The 15,769-nt window shown below is 46.5% G+C and overlaps 1 protein-coding gene across 2 annotated transcripts; it reads right to left on the bottom strand.

Moving 5' to 3' along the window:
* Positions 1,382 to 15,562, bottom strand: FIGLA (folliculogenesis specific bHLH transcription factor). Of its 2 annotated transcripts, XM_021088420.1 has the most exons (6): positions 15,240 to 15,562; positions 11,204 to 11,356; positions 9,243 to 9,467; positions 8,705 to 8,822; positions 1,938 to 1,969; positions 1,399 to 1,458 (listed from the first exon to the last, which is right to left on the bottom strand). In XM_021088420.1, the coding sequence occupies exons 1-5, from the start codon at positions 15,438 to 15,440 to the stop codon at positions 1,965 to 1,967; spliced, it is 702 nt and encodes a 233-aa protein (XP_020944079.1). In that variant the 5' UTR covers positions 15,441 to 15,562; the 3' UTR covers positions 1,399 to 1,458; positions 1,938 to 1,964. The 2 variants fall into 2 exon arrangements, with proteins under 2 accessions (XP_005662543.3, XP_020944079.1); XM_005662486.3 differs by lacking the exon at positions 8,705 to 8,822 and having other exon boundaries at positions 1,382 to 1,458; positions 15,240 to 15,560.

The raw sequence follows: 15,769 nt of genomic DNA, 5'->3' as shown, positions 1-15,769 counted from the left end.
TTGGTGTGGAGAGGCCCTGGACTCCATTGGAAAGGCAATCCTTGATAAAAAGTGGAGAACTTGGCTAATGGTGATATAGGGCTTTGTCAAAGGTAGAACTTGCAAGTGACGATGCTGGATATGTAGCAGAGATTTTTAGGCTAAATATTGAAGGTACAACCTGGGTCCTCCTCACTGCTCATAGTAAAATACAGAGAAAAGAGATGAGCTAAAGGAAGAATTGTTAGACAAAAAGGCACCAGAACTTGGAGAGTTAGAAAATTCTCAGCCTATCTATATTGCAAAAAGGGAGAAAGCTTGCTCTGAAGAGAGTACTACGAGTATAGCCAAACAACCTTTTGATCAAGAGATCATGGGTACAGCTCGTGGACTTCATCAAACATCTCAGCAGAATCCAGGAAGACAGGTGGGGATCACACCAGCAAAAACAACGCCAGTTTGAACTAAAGGGGACAGAGAAAGCGGAACAGAATGAAGGCGGTCAGGACAAGACCACAGAGCTAAGTCAGCTGCAAATATGCACTATTATTTCCAGGAAAGGGAGTGACCCACAGGCCATCATTTGGGCGGCCACTTCGACTGCAGACCTAGAGGGTAAGTCTATTTCCTTATAAGAAAGAAAGAAAGAAAGAAAGAGGAAAAAAGACAGGAAAAAAAAGTCTTTGGGGGCTGTTTGAATGGGGAGTTAGGGGTGGAATGCTATGAACTGTATTGGGTTCCTTAAATATTCATACATTAAAGCCTCAATGCGACTGTACTTGGAGATAGAGCTTTTAGGAGGTCATTAAGGTTAAATGAGGTCATAAGGGTGGGGCCTTCATCTGATAGAATTGATATTCTTCTAAGAAGAGGAAGAGAGAGACCAGAGTTTGCTCTGTTTCCACCATATGAGGACATAGAGAAGGCAGCTGCCTGCAAGCCAGGAAAAGCAACCTCACCAGAGACAAAACGCTTCAGGCCTTGATCTTGGACTTCCCAGCCTCCAGAACCATGAGAAGTAAATTTCTGTTAAGCTACCCAGTCTGTGGTCTATGGTGTGGCAGCCTAAGGGGACTGTGCACTTTCTGTTCCTCCATCGGTAAAGCAAGGATCATTGTGCCTATCTTGCAAGAGTGTCGGGAGAATAAGTTAATGTGTGTAAGGTATGAAGAAGACACCCCTTATTAAGAGCTGTATCTTTGGGAGCAATCATTGTAAAGATAAAGACTGCCTCTGGGCTCAAGGTGCTCATGCATCTCACTTGCACAGAGGCGCCATATGGCCTTACCTGGATGCATGAAATAGAGAAAATAAAGTCAGGTAACCTTGTGACAGGCAAGGCCAGGTAAAGGGTAACCATTAAACTCCGAATTCTCACAATTTTTTTAAAAAGAGACTATAAGACTTTCAAGACTGCATTTATTTGTCTGTACAAGGTAGCCCTGGGCCAGCCTTTTCACTTTTCATACTTGAGGGAACCTGAAACAGAAGAGAGTCCATTACAAATGGCTAAAAGATAGGAACAAACAAAAGCAAACAAAAAGTTAAAAATTAGTAATTCAGAGCTCTCGTTGTGGCTCGGCAGTAAGGAACCTGATTAGTATGCCAGTTAGATCCCTGGCCTCTCTCAGTGGGTTAAGGATCTGGCATTGCCCTGAGCTGCGGTGTAGGTTTCAGACACAGCTCTGATCCTGTGTTGCTGTGGCTGTGGTGTAGGCTGGCAGCTATAGCTCCAATTCGACCCCTAGCCTGGGAACTTACGCATGCCTTGGGTGGGGCCCTAAAAAGAAAAAAAATAATCATTAGTAATCAAAGATGTTTAAATTTAAAGATAACATTTTTTTTTACCCAATTTTAATAGATCTTATTGTTGGCAAGGATATGATAGGCTTGGCACTCTCACATAGCTGGTGGTATTATAAATTGGCACCATGCATCAACCCATAAATTGTACCTACCTGTGATGCAGTTTCACTTCTGGGAATTTATCCTAAAAATAAAACAGAATACAAAAACAGCTAAACACATCAAGTTGTTTCCCATGTTTATGAGAACAAAAAACTGAAAAAAAGTGTCCAACAATTAGGAAGCTGTCCCATTTAACATACCATTAAACCTTGTTAAAGGGATTTCCCATTGTGGCTCAGTGGTAAAATGAACCCAACCAGTATCCATGAGGATGCAGGTTTGATCCCTGGCCTCACTCAGTGGGTTAAGGATCCAGCATTGCTGTGAGCTGTGATGTAGGTCACAGATACGGCTTGGATTTTGCCTTGCCATGGCTGTGGCGTAGGCGGACAGCTATAGCTACGATTCGACCCCTAGCCTGGGAACTTCCATATGCCGCGAGTGCGGCCCTAAAAAAAACCAAAAAACAAACAAACAAACAAACAAACAAAAAACCTTGTTATAAAAACTATATAGTAACCTTGAAATGTGCCAATGGTAGAATTAAAAAAAAAAAAAAACCACAACATTTATCCTGCAATAATTTCTTAATTCAGTTGCATATGAAAAAAATTTGCAGGCATATTAGTAGATTTCCGTATGCTGCTTTTTTAAGATAGTAAGATCACCCTGGTCTTCGCAATTCTCAACTTAAATCCATGACTAAAAAAATAAAGTCACTCAAGTCATGGTCAGGCAGTTCAAAAATTAAAACCAAGATGAATATTAATATGATAATGACATACTGCAAGCAAATGCTTTCATTTAGCTTTAAAAATACATATATCTGCTTCCTAGTCCACACATTTACATTTCAAGGGTAAGCTTTGTTAGAATGAAAGGGCATTAAAGGGTTGGACACTGTTACCCACATCCCTCAACCCCAACCCTTCATCCACTCACTGGATATTGGCAACTTACTTCATTCCTTAGTTTCCTGACATATAAAATGGACATAATTGTTTGTGCTTCAGAGTGGTTATGAAAACTAAATAGGTGAATATGTATAAACTTCCAGGAACAGTGCCCAGTGCAAAAAGTATCAACAACTACTTTTTCTGATCTTGAGCAAATCTTTTCCAGTGTTCATGTCATCAAGCTTTCCTTCTTTTTTTTTTTTAGGCTGCACCTGCAGCATATGGAGGTTTCCAGTCTAGGGGTCACATCGGAGCTACAGCTGCTGGCCTATGCCATAGCCGCAGTCACAGCCATGCAGGATCCAAGCTGCATCTATGACCTACACTATAGCTCACAGCAACGCCAGATCCTTAACCCACTGACCAAGGCCAGGGATCAAATCCGAAACCTCATAGTTCCCAGTCGGATTCGTCTCCACAGCACCACAATGGGAACTCCAAGCTTTCATTCTTTTGAGTTTATATTTAGCTTTAGAAGTTTTACTTAAAATGTTTAAAAACTTTTTACGTAACCAGACTGTTCTAAACCTGGAAGACAAATTCGGATATTCCTGTGTTTTCCTAGCGGGTTAAAGGATAATTTAATCTTAGCCTACAGTCTAGGGTATTATAGATCATTATCTTAATTTCCTTTTAAGAATTAGCTGGAAGATTCCAGGGGTGCAATATTTAAGTATCAGAATACAAAAACTGGAAGTTTATTGATGTTGTCTTATTCTCACAGTTCGTTTTTAAAAGTTGGCCTCATCTAAGTCAAGAAGTTAAATGTCTAAGAAGAGAATGATCTGAGGAACGGAACCTCAGCTTGCTGTCCAGCTACTTTAATAAGGTGGGGATACTCCTGCTATTAGTTGTGTAGCTGGATAGTGTGGCATATTAGCCACAGAGTCAAGGCTGGAGGGATGGGGGGTGGGGAGGGAAAGAACAGATACCAACTGGAAGTCCTTACTCACTCAGCTTTAGGGTTCAGTTCCAAGCTTAACAGCAGTCTGAGAAACAAGGGTCTTGTTCAAAAGAGGCCAACTTTGTTGAAAGGGTGAATAATGAACACGTGGTTCTGGTGGGCCAGAGCTCAGATGGCTGCTCATCAGGTAATGACAAAGCAGGGAGGAGGAAGACAGGATGTGGGAGGACTTCCTACAACCCCAAACAAGGGTGAGATGGAAACAGCAGGAGGTAGTTATTCCAGGGGGATGGACCTGTGTGTAGAATCTGCCTGGTCCCTGGGAATGGCCCTCGACTCAGGGATGGGGAAGAGTTCCAAAGGTGAGAGGAGCCAAGAAAGGCAAAGTAGGATCGGAGCAAGGCAAGGATCTATACCCACTTCTGAGGATATAGCCTCTCAGAGGGCTTTATCAAGCACTGGCTGAGGGACAGCCTCAGGAATATGGGCCTGAGGGCAGGCGTACAGCCACATGGGGGTGGGAAGGCCAGGGAGACCAGAAGAGGCCTGGGTTCTGAATGGTGTAGCTTCAGGAAGAAACACCACCGTGGGGCCACGTGGATGTCAGCCCAACAACGCCTAAGACAGGGGGCGGAGGACTAGCTGGGTCAGAGGTGGGGACACAGACGCAAGTGCTCCCACTGCAGCCTCCACAGTGTGCACGCTCCTCATGGCACCAGAGGAGGAGGGGAGCGGGGAGGGAGATGGCTTAAGTGGTGAGGGAGCCCCCCCAGGGGACATTCCGAACATTGAACCAACTCTGTGTTTACTCAAAGACAGACCTTAATGGGGCAAGATGATAAAGACTTTCCCATCATCTGAGTCATGAGGGTCTTAAAGAGTTCTCAAGAACAAGTGCAGTACAGTGTGGAAAGTAAAGTGGCATTTTTCCCATCTAAATTGTGCTCTAATTGACAGCACGGCTTCAGCATATGAAAATCCAGCCAGCACACAGACATCAGAGCCCAGCCTTGTGGCCACAGCCTTGCTGTCTCCTGTCTGGAGGGAGAGCCATACAGATGATCTTCCAGCTAATAAATGAGCAGGGCTTTGGCTGCCAAACCCCATGTGGTCTGTTTCTTCCCTTAGGGACATGGGCGAAATAGCAGGATGCAGGGGGACTCTACCCCTCAGCTCCTCTCACCTCAGAGCACCCAAAGGAGGGGTGGCCCACCTTCCACACCAGAGTTGCTGGAAGGACAATTCCTGGAGGGAAAAATCTTCCAAAAAGGAAGAGCGTGATCCAAAGAGGACCAGAAGAAGAGTTTCTACAAAGAACTGGGTGCTATTTCTAATCCCTGTACCCTCCCACTAGAAGGTCTGCTTTTAAAACTTGTCTTTGGAGTTAGCCCTGCCCTGCTCTGGATAAGCCAGGAATTAGAATGAGGGGAGAAGGTGGAGGTGGGAGAACACGAGCTTCCCTCAGCACTGGCTTACGTGGTCCAGGCACTCAGTGTTTTCTGCTGCCCCAGAAGCTGTCTGCCTCCAGAGAGGTCCCAGGACACATCCAAGACCTCCTGCCTCCAAGGACCTTCTCAGAGAAAGGTCTTCCAGAGACCCTTCCATCCAATTCTGGCCCTTCTCCCCCGTGTTCATGTGGGACCAGGGAGATGGACCTCTCATAAAGCTCATGTGAATAATCCCTCCAAAAGTCCATTCGGATAGATGAGAACTTACCTCAATTAATTTAGCCACCAGACTCATTCATTACATGTCAGAGAAACAAAAATTACTGGCCTTCTGAGATGAGGCTGAGTTCACTGCCAGATTCAGGCACATGCTGGCGAGAGATCTCATCAGACAGGCCAGCTTTCATGTCCACACACACTCACTCACACACACACACAAATACGCACGCAGCCTGCTTCTGTGATTGAGTCAATCCTTTGCCTCCACAGAAAAAGCTGAGTTCCAACAAAAGACATCTCCCTCTTTTATTTTCGCCAAGAAATAAGAACTTGCCTTCCCTTTAACCTTGTCTTCTTAATTGATCAGACTGGGCCTTAAGAGTCTTCCCTGGATGCTGGGTGCACCTCCTCCTGAGTAGCTGTAGCCTGGGGGACATTCCACCAGTGATGGCATTACTCTCAAGTTAGAGGGGCCCTGTCCTGCATGCCCCAGCTCTAGGCTTACCAAAGATCCAGAGAGAGCGGCCAGCATCCATATCATCAGAGCACCAAGCCCTAAACTCCCAAAGTTGAAAAAACATTCACAACCCAGAGCCAATTGCATCCCCTCATGCAGCCTTCCCTCTGCACCCAGGGCCCTTGGTCCAGGCTGCAAAGTGAACTGCCTGCACTGGTGATGCAGTAAGAGGGGGTGGGGAGTGACACACTGAAGAGCACCCACCCCACCAAAAAGGTAGTTCAATTTTTAAAAAATACTCTTCTGGCTCATCAGAATATGCCCACTAGGCCACCCGTGAACACTGGGGTGGATAAACGTGCTTCCCAAGGAAAAGCCCGGCCCCTCTCCACACCACTGCAGTGGGATTTTTGCTCTCACACACACATAGCCACTACCTGGGGGAAACGTGACATGGAAGATAGAACACAGAGGTTTCAGGGCTTCCCCAGGATACTAATAAATTCATCCCATCTAACCAGGCCATCTCATTTCAGAGCGTAAACTGCTATTAGCAGAAATGTCCCCAGTGGTTAATTTCACACACAGACTCCTACAACCTGTGGAGGGGGGTCAAGGAAATCCACCACACAAGCTTCCATCTTGCAGAAGCCCTTTCCAAGGAGCATTCCTATGCTGGGCCAAGATTTGGAAGTGTATGACGGCGGCAGACCCAAAGTAACGGGACAAATCAAAATCTGCCCTCTTTGCGAGGATGCAGCGGTTAGAAAACCACACCACTTCTATGATACTGCTGCCAAAGATGCATATCTGAGTCTAATCAGAAGGAAACGAACATGAATCAAGAAACAGTCTACCAAGCAACGGGTCTGTAATATTCAGACGTGTCCAGGTCAGACAAATTACAGGGAGGCCAAGGACTTGCTCCAGGTGAAAGGAGGCAAAAGGACAGGACGACTAAATGCAATGCCTGATTCTTAGCTGGGTTCTTTTGCTAGAAAGGAGATTTTGAGAGTGCTGGCGAGACTTGAATGGGGCCTGAGGATTACATGGCAGTAATACCACATAATCTCCTGATTTGGCAGCTGCCCTGTGGTCATACAGGGCAGTGTCCCCATTTCCCATTTGTTATAAACGCACACTGAAGTCACTAGCAGTGACTAGACATCAGGTGGCAACTTGCTCTCATATGGGTCAGGAAATAAGTTCTTTGTACTATACTCACGACCTTTGTATAAGTTGATTGTTTTCAGAATAAATGTTGTGGTTTTTACAATGAATGATCTGAACATCAAAAAACGAGAAACTGGAGTTTCCGTCATGGCACAGCAGAAATGAATCCGACTAGGAACCATGAGGTTGCAGGTTCAATCCCTGGCCTCGATCAGTGGGTTTAGGATCCAGCATTGCTGTGAGCTGTGGTGTAGATCGCAGACTTGGCTCAGATCTGGCATGGCTATGGCTGTGGTACAGGCTGGCAGATACAGCTCTGATTAGACCCCTAGCCTGGGAACTTCCATATGCCACAGGTGCGGCCCTCAAAAGACAAAACAAACAAAATGAGAAATCTTTAACAAAATTAATGAAATCCTTGAATGCTTCTGCAAAAAAAAAAAAAAAAAAAGGCACTCTTTACATTCAGGCCTTGGAAGTCACACCTGACAGAAGTTACGTGCATATGTAAAAATTTCAAATACATAATTAATTCTTTCTTCATTCTAAGAATTAGCACTCTTCCAATTAACAGCTGAAGACGTGGTTAGGTAAAAGACTAAAAATTTAGTATCTTGTTCCCTTTTCCAAACATTTCCAGCCAGGACTTACCATTTCTTACCAGAAAATGACTGTCCCCACTTCAAATCAATTTACCATAAGTTGGTAAATTCCAAGATCAATTATCCTTGGAAAAGCAGGGCCTCCTGTACATCTTTGATGCTGGCAAAGGTCTGCTCTGTACCAGGCCCAAGGGAACTGGCAGGAAGGACTAGCCAGGTAGCTTACCATGAGAATGACATGGTAATGTCTGCCTGATAAGGACCAGCGAGGATTAAATATGAGCAAGATTCTTGCCTTAATATCTAACACATCAAAACCACATTTGTGGAAGCATTACGATAAATAAGTTAATCAGGTTCAAGGCTCAGTGCACTCTCTCCCTTGTTCTCAGTCACTCTCTGACAGCTCATGTAGGGGCAATGGGAATTCTGTCTCCTAAGAGTTTACAGGAAAGGGAAGGTTATATCTCAAGTGGCCAGAATTAGAAAGTCTAGACCAAGCAGGTGCACAAGTAGAATCCCTAGAAAACAGTAATCAAATCAGAAAGAGGAGCGAAGGCAAGCCTGTCAGAGCTCAAACCAGAGCGGAGTGTTGGTGAGAGCTGAGTGAGAAAACCCAGACCACCTGTTATAAACAGCAGCAATGTCTGCGGCACACTGCAGCGTGCTCACCATCAACACTGACTGCCCAGGGGAGGCAAGCCGTCTTAGTAATGCCAAGTGAGTACTGACAACCAGGTACTGTGCAGGATTCTTCATTGACAGGATGTCACGTGACCTTCAGTTACCTTATGTAGGTGCAATCATCATTCCCATTCTACAAATGGGGAAACTGAGGGTTGGAGAACTTTAGCAGCTTACTCAAGGTCACAGAGCCAATGAGTGCTAAGACCAGGGTTTGAACCTCAGCATTCTGTCTCCAGAGCCTGCACTCATCTACTACTGGAAACCACCCCCCATCACCAATCATCATGTGTGACACCACGGTTCCCACTGTTCTTATACCACACTAAGCAACTTGCTTGTCGTAGCATGCTCAGTTCCAGATTTCTACAAACCTTTCTTGTTTTGGTAGCAATCATGTTGCAGGATGGAATGAAGAGTCTTGTTTGTGTAACACTGAGACACAAGAACAAAAGATCCACGTGGAGAAGCAGGGTGCTTCTTCCAATGGCTCTGGCAGTTTGGCAAAGGAAAAAGAGCTATTACAATAAACCCTCGTGTTACTACTTAGAAAATGCTCCCTTCCAATGAAGCCAATTCAAAAACAAATGTGCATGTGAATGAGTGTGTGTGTGTGTATGATCGCCATGCAGCTTTTTGGAGGGCATCTACTTATATCTACTTGATGTACTAACTAGGGTCATTAAAAATTAAGCTGTACTGGGTGGTTCTGAAGGAGTTGCCTTCCCCTTGAGCTGCTTTCCAATTTACTTGGAAACACAATAGATCTTTCAAACTTGTGACCTTCTCCCCATCTAGGTGCTCTCACAAAATGATCTTGTTTCAATCATGTCTGGAAAATGCCATATGCTTCAAGGGATGCGGTCTGAGGTCTTGGACATCTACATGGCTATTTAAGAAGAAACACTTTACCAGACTTCTGGTTGGGGAGATAACTCCCTTCGTAGACTTCGCCCTCTGGTGACAAGTGTGTGCCGACTCACCACTGCCACCATCTGCCCAGGACCCTTCCTCCTCATTCTTCAAGCTCATAGGACAGCCAGCGTGTTGGATGATGTTTCTGGATAGCTCTCTAGCCAAGGGTATATGCGGTTCAAAAGTATTGTTGCCATAGCTCTGACGACCTGGGTCTTGTTTCTAGAAACCATATTTAGTTGTCAAACAGTATACTATGACACAGTATAAGTGCTGTGTGATTGGCAATTGCTTTAAAAGGTTATAGCATGGAACAGAGTCTACATTTTATAATGAAGGCAGCACAAAACAAAGCACTTTTATGTGCTTTGTTTCACAAGACACAATTCACATGCAAGGCAAAACTAAGGCAGCCAACTGCATGTGACCAGATGTGACCACACCACACCCCAGCCATCCAGTGTGGCCAATAGGACAGTCCATTCCCACCACAGCAGAACGTATCCTCCCAGTAGTCACCTAGGCAGGACTAGCAGACAAGGAAGAAAAAAATAAAAGTAGCATTACACACCCAGGTATTTCTGCCCTAAGTTTCTAGGATGAGTATGTTTTTCTTCTCTTTACTATCTATCCTCTTTTGTCCCTAAACAGGATATACCGCTACTTAGAAAAGACATTCATTGCTCTAGCAATTGTTCTTCTTCCATCCTTTTGATCCTTCTTTCCAGTCTCAAACTTCTAGGTTGAATGGACTTTTTAAGTTTGCCACTTTCCTCTACTTGGACAGATAGTTGCCAATAACCCACCCTCAACCCACCGCGAGTTGACTTCCAGCCACTCCTATCCCACAGCCCACATGCTGGACCAGGGTGTCTTCCCGGCCTCTATGGAGCTTCTCACACTACTTCCCATCCTTGAGGTCCCAAGGTTTCCACCCCCTCCCCTGACTGTAGGACCCCATCTTGCTTCTCACCACTCTGATGGCTCCTCCTTCTCCAGTCAATGGTGTTGCTTAGGGCACATTTCATTTCTAAGGTCTCATCTCTCACCTTCTACTGCTTAGTGGACACCACTGAGCTATGTGCCCGATAATGGTGGTAGCACTACGGTGCCTGGTAGTTTACAAAGCAGGTTCCCTTATGTCATCCCACTGAATTGTCACGCGACCCCGTGAGACTGGCCTCACCAGGTGATCACTGGGCTAGCCAGCAGGGTGTCCCAGGGAGGGGAGATCTACTAAGGGACATGCCTCTTCCTCTCTGTGACCTGTCTGATGCATGTCCTACTTCAGGGAGATTACCAGCACAGAGTGGGTTTATGGAGCCTTCTCTCCTGCCCCCACTTTCAAAGACTATTAAAGGCTAAGCAGTTAGGAGCTAGATGCCCTAGACAGTGAGAGGAGGTAAGGATACAGATGGTCAGGAACTTGGCTCCAAAGCTTGCCCAGACCTGGATTCAAACTCCAGTCCTGACGTTTCTTAACTGTATTTTTTTCTTAACTGTATTTTCTACCTGTATTTTGGTTTCTTCCTCTGTAAAACCAGGATCAAAAATATCTCTGGGGAGTTCCCGTCGTGGCGCAGTGGTTAACGAATCCGACTAGGAACCATGAGGTTGCGGGTTCGGTCCCTGCCCTTGCTCAGTGGGTTAATGATCCGGCGTTGCCGTGAGCTGTGGTGTAGGTTGCAGATGCGGCTCGGATCCCACGTTGCTGTGGCTCTGGCGTAGGCCAGTGGCTACAGCTCCGATTCGACCCCTAGCCTGGGAACCTCCATATGCCGCGGGAGCGGCCCAAGAAATAGCAACAACAACAACAACAAAGGACAAAAAGACAAAAAAAAAAAATATCTCTGGGAGTGTTACATACTAACTACAACAGGTACATAAATTGCCTGGCACATGTGAAGGGCTCAATAAGCATCGGTAGGTATTGCTGCTCTAACTCCTTAAACTGTTACCTCAGAGTCTTGGGCTGCTTCCAAAACATCACTGAGAATTTGTATATATTCAGCTGCACCTTTAAGGATATCAACTTTGCTAGGCTTCCTGCTTTGGGGAAGAAATGGCACCAGTGCCTTCAGTTTGGCAAAACCGCGGTTGAGATTTTTTATCTGGAAGGCAAAAAGGCACAGTGACACAGAGAAGATAACTTGTAAGGCATCTCCCCAAACCACAGAAGAGGTTGTGAGCACTTATTTCTATAGCTCCCATGTCTGGGCGGCGACTCTAAAGCAGGCACGGGCCAAAGAGCTGCCTTGGAGTTCCTATCGTGGCTCTGTGGTTAACGAATCCGACTAGTATCCATGAGGACGAGGGTTCAATCCCTGGCCTTGCTCAGCGGGTTAAGGATCCAGCGTTGCCATGAGCTGTTTATAGGTCTCAAATGCGGCTCGGATCCCAAGTGGCTGTGTCTATGGTGTAGGCTGCCAGCTGTAGCTCCAATTAGACCCCTGGCCTGGGAACCTCCATATGCTGCGAGTGCAGCCCCAAAAGACAAAAAAAAAAAAAAAAAAAAAAAAAGCTGCTACTCCCCAAGCCAGGGGAGAGGGAGCAGCATGAACCCTGCACCAGGGATCCAGGGGGTGGATAGACTGGAAGGGGTGTCTGCATCCATAGTGGCCTCTGCCTCTCTCCCTAAGACAGACCCACTGCAACATGGAGGTGATTCTGGTAGCAGCTAAAAGCTCGCAGTCAGTACATCAGAACTTAAAACTCAGCTCTACAGGTTTGTTCTCTTTTTTTTAATTGAATAAAAAAAGGTATTTAAGGTATTGGAACACATTCTTATACAAGTGTCAGATCACTTTAACCAGCTCTAAATACCCTTTAGCTTTACAAAGTGTATAGGTACTTCATGTCTCCAAGCCTTGGTTTCTCCGCAAAATGAATAATACTCACCTTGCAGTGGTGTAGCTTTTTTTTGTGGTGATTAGGTGACATAATTACACATTGAACACTTCTTCCTGGCACATGCAAAGTCCTCAATAAGTTGTACTGATGACAATTAACAAAATGTACAAACACTTGTCTATTCAAGTACAGGGCCACCAACTCTTCAACCTCGTTCCCAGCTAAGTTGATGATATAAAGTGTTAAGAGTCCAGAGAGTGTGCATGTTGGTGAGACTTGAAAGGTAGATAAGTACCCCCCTTTTTTTTCTTTTTAATCTCCAGGGTCTAACTCCTTGGCTCTGAAGGCCTGGCACTCAGATGATCACCCCCCTGAGGGGACACAGGCCCTCAAAGAACTGGCTCCCACTACACCACAAAGCCAACATACTAACATTAAGAGCCCCTCCCACCCCACATCAAAGTAGACAGTGGGCACAACATCATGACCAATAAACTTATGAAAACACTGAAATGCAATAATCAAAGAACTACATATTAAAACAGAAATTAGATCCAGTTTTTCATAAACCAAGGTGGTAATATTTTTGTATTATTATTCCCAGCATGAGGATGGAAAAAGGGAGCAGTCCTAGATCTGTAAAAGAGGGTAAGAATTAATAAACTTTTCTAGAGAGGAACTGGGCAACTTGTATCAAAAGTTGTGAGATTGTTTATATCCCAATAATTCTACTTCTAGCACTTTCTTCTAAAGCAATTATCAGTTATGCACATCGATCTATGTTCCAGTAAAAAAAGCTGCAAAAAAAGCATACATGCCCAACACAAGGAGACTGGATGAGTTATGGTTCATGTATATTTTGGACTATGCAGTCAAAAGCTGTTCTTAGGAACTACCTCATATTCTTCAAATGCTTAAGAATATGAGGAACTGCCTTTGATAATGTGAAGTGAAAAAAATAAGAAGATATATACTAGACAGTAACAATTCTGTAAGATTACATATACACAGAAACATAACTAGAAAAAAGACTAGGAAGGGACTGAGAATTTGGGGTTAATAGATGCAAAGTATAGCCTTTGGAATGGATAAGCAACAGGATCCTGCTGTATAGCACTGGGAACTATGTCTGGTCCCTTGTGATGGAACATAATAATGTGAGAAAAAAGAATGTATACATGTATGTGTGACTGGATCACCTTGCTGTGCAGCAGAAAATTGACAGAACAATGTAAATCAGCTATAATGGAAAAAATAAAAATCAATATTAAAAAAAATTTTTAAAGAAAAAAGACTAGGAGGATACATGCAAGAATTCAAGAGTCTTCCCCCCCACCCCCCCCACCCTGGCACAGTGTGTTAAGAATCCGACTTCAGCAGCAAGTGTAGCAGGGGAGGTACAGGGATTGATCCCCATCTCCGCACAGTGGATTAGAGGATCAAACGTTACTGCTGCTGCGGAGAACTTCCATATGCCACGGGTCTGGCCATTAAAACAAAAAAGAGGAGTTCCCGTCATGGCGCAGTGGTTAACGAATCCGACTAGGAACCATGAGGTTGAGGGTTCGGTCCCTGCCCTTGCTCAGTGGGTTAACGATCCGGCGTTGCTGTGAGCTGTGGTGTAGGTTGCAGACGAGGCTCGGATCCTGCGTTGCTGTGGCTCTGGCGTAGGCTGGCAGCCACAGCTCCAATTAGACCCCTAGCCTGGGAACCTCCATATGCCACAGGAGCGGCCCAAAGAAATAGCAAAAAGACAAAAAAAAAAAATGAAAAGCATGATAGTTCATGAAAAGAATGATAATTTGTGGCAGTTATGTTTGCAATATAGGTGTTTCCCTTTTTAACCCTTTCTCAATTTCCCAGGTATGTTAATTTCATTATTATAAAGAAGAATAGGTCATTAGTTTTTAAATAGTAGATAACACCAGGACAAGTTTTCTGCAAAAAGCAATTCCTTCCTGGTGGGACAGCCCAACTTAAAATGCAAAATATTGGGTCAGAATCCTGGTTAAGGACCCATCACATCAGATCACAGTGTTTATCATAAAGTGCTCCCAGCAGGAGTTCCCATCGTGACTCAGAGGAAATGCATCTAACTAGTATCTATGAGGATGCGGTTTCAAGCCCCAGCCTCACTCAGTGGGTTGGGGAGCTGTGGTGTAGGTCACAGACCCGGCTTGGATCTGGAGCTCTGGTTAGACCCCTAGCCCGGGAACTTCCACATGCCTCGTGGGGTGGCCCTAAAAAGCAAAAAAAAAAAAAAAAAAAAAAAATTGCTCCCAGCTTCACCTTAGGTCTACTATTCTTGCTTGTTCCTTTTTCCTCACACCTGTTCCCAAGCAAAGCTCTGAGTTAAGCGACCGGGGCTACTTTTCTAAGGGACCCAAGAATGTGCAGGAACAGCCCCCAGCAGAAATTCCTCCTCAAGTCCCAGGCCAGAATGTGCGCCCTCCCTCTTGACCAGGACTCACCCTTCGTCTCTAGGATCGCCCAGGGCAGCAGCCCTACCCCCAAACTGCAAAGGGCGGAGAGGTTTGGGGTCTTAGTTAGCAATACTAAACGCTACCAGTAGATGGCGCTCCGACTCCGCCCACGGAGCATCCCTGTTGGTGATTTACCGTGTACCCGCCAGACTGGAAAGCAGTCACTTTCTACCTCCTGCCAAGGGGTTGAGTGGGAGTCTGAGTGCGCCCCGAGGAGTTGTAATTCTTTCCTTAAAGTTAAGGAAAAGAGTAACTTCCATTAGGTCCTCTCTCCCTCGTCCCAGTGGTGCTTCCCAGGGAGAGGGCAAGGCCCCAAGCACCCGTGCAACGCAGGAGGCGGTGAGGTGTCAGCCACTGCCAGGCTCTGAGGTTTAAAGCACCTGCCAAGGGGAGACGTTTCTGAAGTTGTCAGGGGCCCCCTCGGTCCTCACGAAACCCGCTTCCTGCACCCGTGCAAGGGGGTCACAGGTGAGGCGACGTCCCAGCGCGGGGGCAGGGGAACACGAGCGGCCCTGGAGAGGTTGAGGTCGCCCCAGGCCCTGAGAGCGGGGAGTGGGCGCCCGGAATCCCAAAGGTGTCAGGAAGGGGTGGTGAGCCTGGGGGGACCCAGGAAGAAGGCAGCCGAGTCCCGGGGCGGGGACCCCACAGGGCCGGCGCTCACCCGTTCGCGCTCCTTAGCGTTGGCCACGCGCCGTCGCTCCAGCACCAGCTGCAGGTCCTCAATGGACGAGTAGCCGCCCGACGGCAGCCGCTTGAGGCGGCAGATGGCGGCCAAGTGGGGCAGCGGCCCGAACTGCTCCCGGAGCGCTTCCTCCAGCACCTCAGCCGGCGGGGTGCCCAGGAGCGCGGGCGAGGCGTCCATGGCGGCGCTCCGGGGGGCGGCGAGCTGCCGGGCCTGACCTCCCGGGCACCTGGGGCTACACGCGGCCGGGGGCGGGGGCCCGGGCCACCTGCCCCCAACCCCCTGCGCGCCTGCGCACCTGCCCGGCCCGAGCTCGGGAAGCCGCTCTGCGACCCTCTGTTTAACAAGCTCCCCAGGTGATTTCCGTGAAGCCTGGATTACACCGATGGCTCGCAAATCGGGCAGCACACTGGGGTCACCTGGGGAGTTTTTAAAAATCCACATGCCCGGGTACCGGATCCCCAAATTCTGATTCAACCAATCTGAGTCCAGGCCTGAGGTTCTGCAGA

Source organism: Sus scrofa, chromosome 3, assembly GCF_000003025.6.
Source record: "Sus scrofa isolate TJ Tabasco breed Duroc chromosome 3, Sscrofa11.1, whole genome shotgun sequence".
In the NCBI taxonomy this organism is placed as follows: domain Eukaryota; kingdom Metazoa; phylum Chordata; class Mammalia; order Artiodactyla; family Suidae; genus Sus; species Sus scrofa.
Note: the sequence above shows the minus strand (reverse complement) of the source record. Positions and strands in the feature narration are given on the sequence as shown.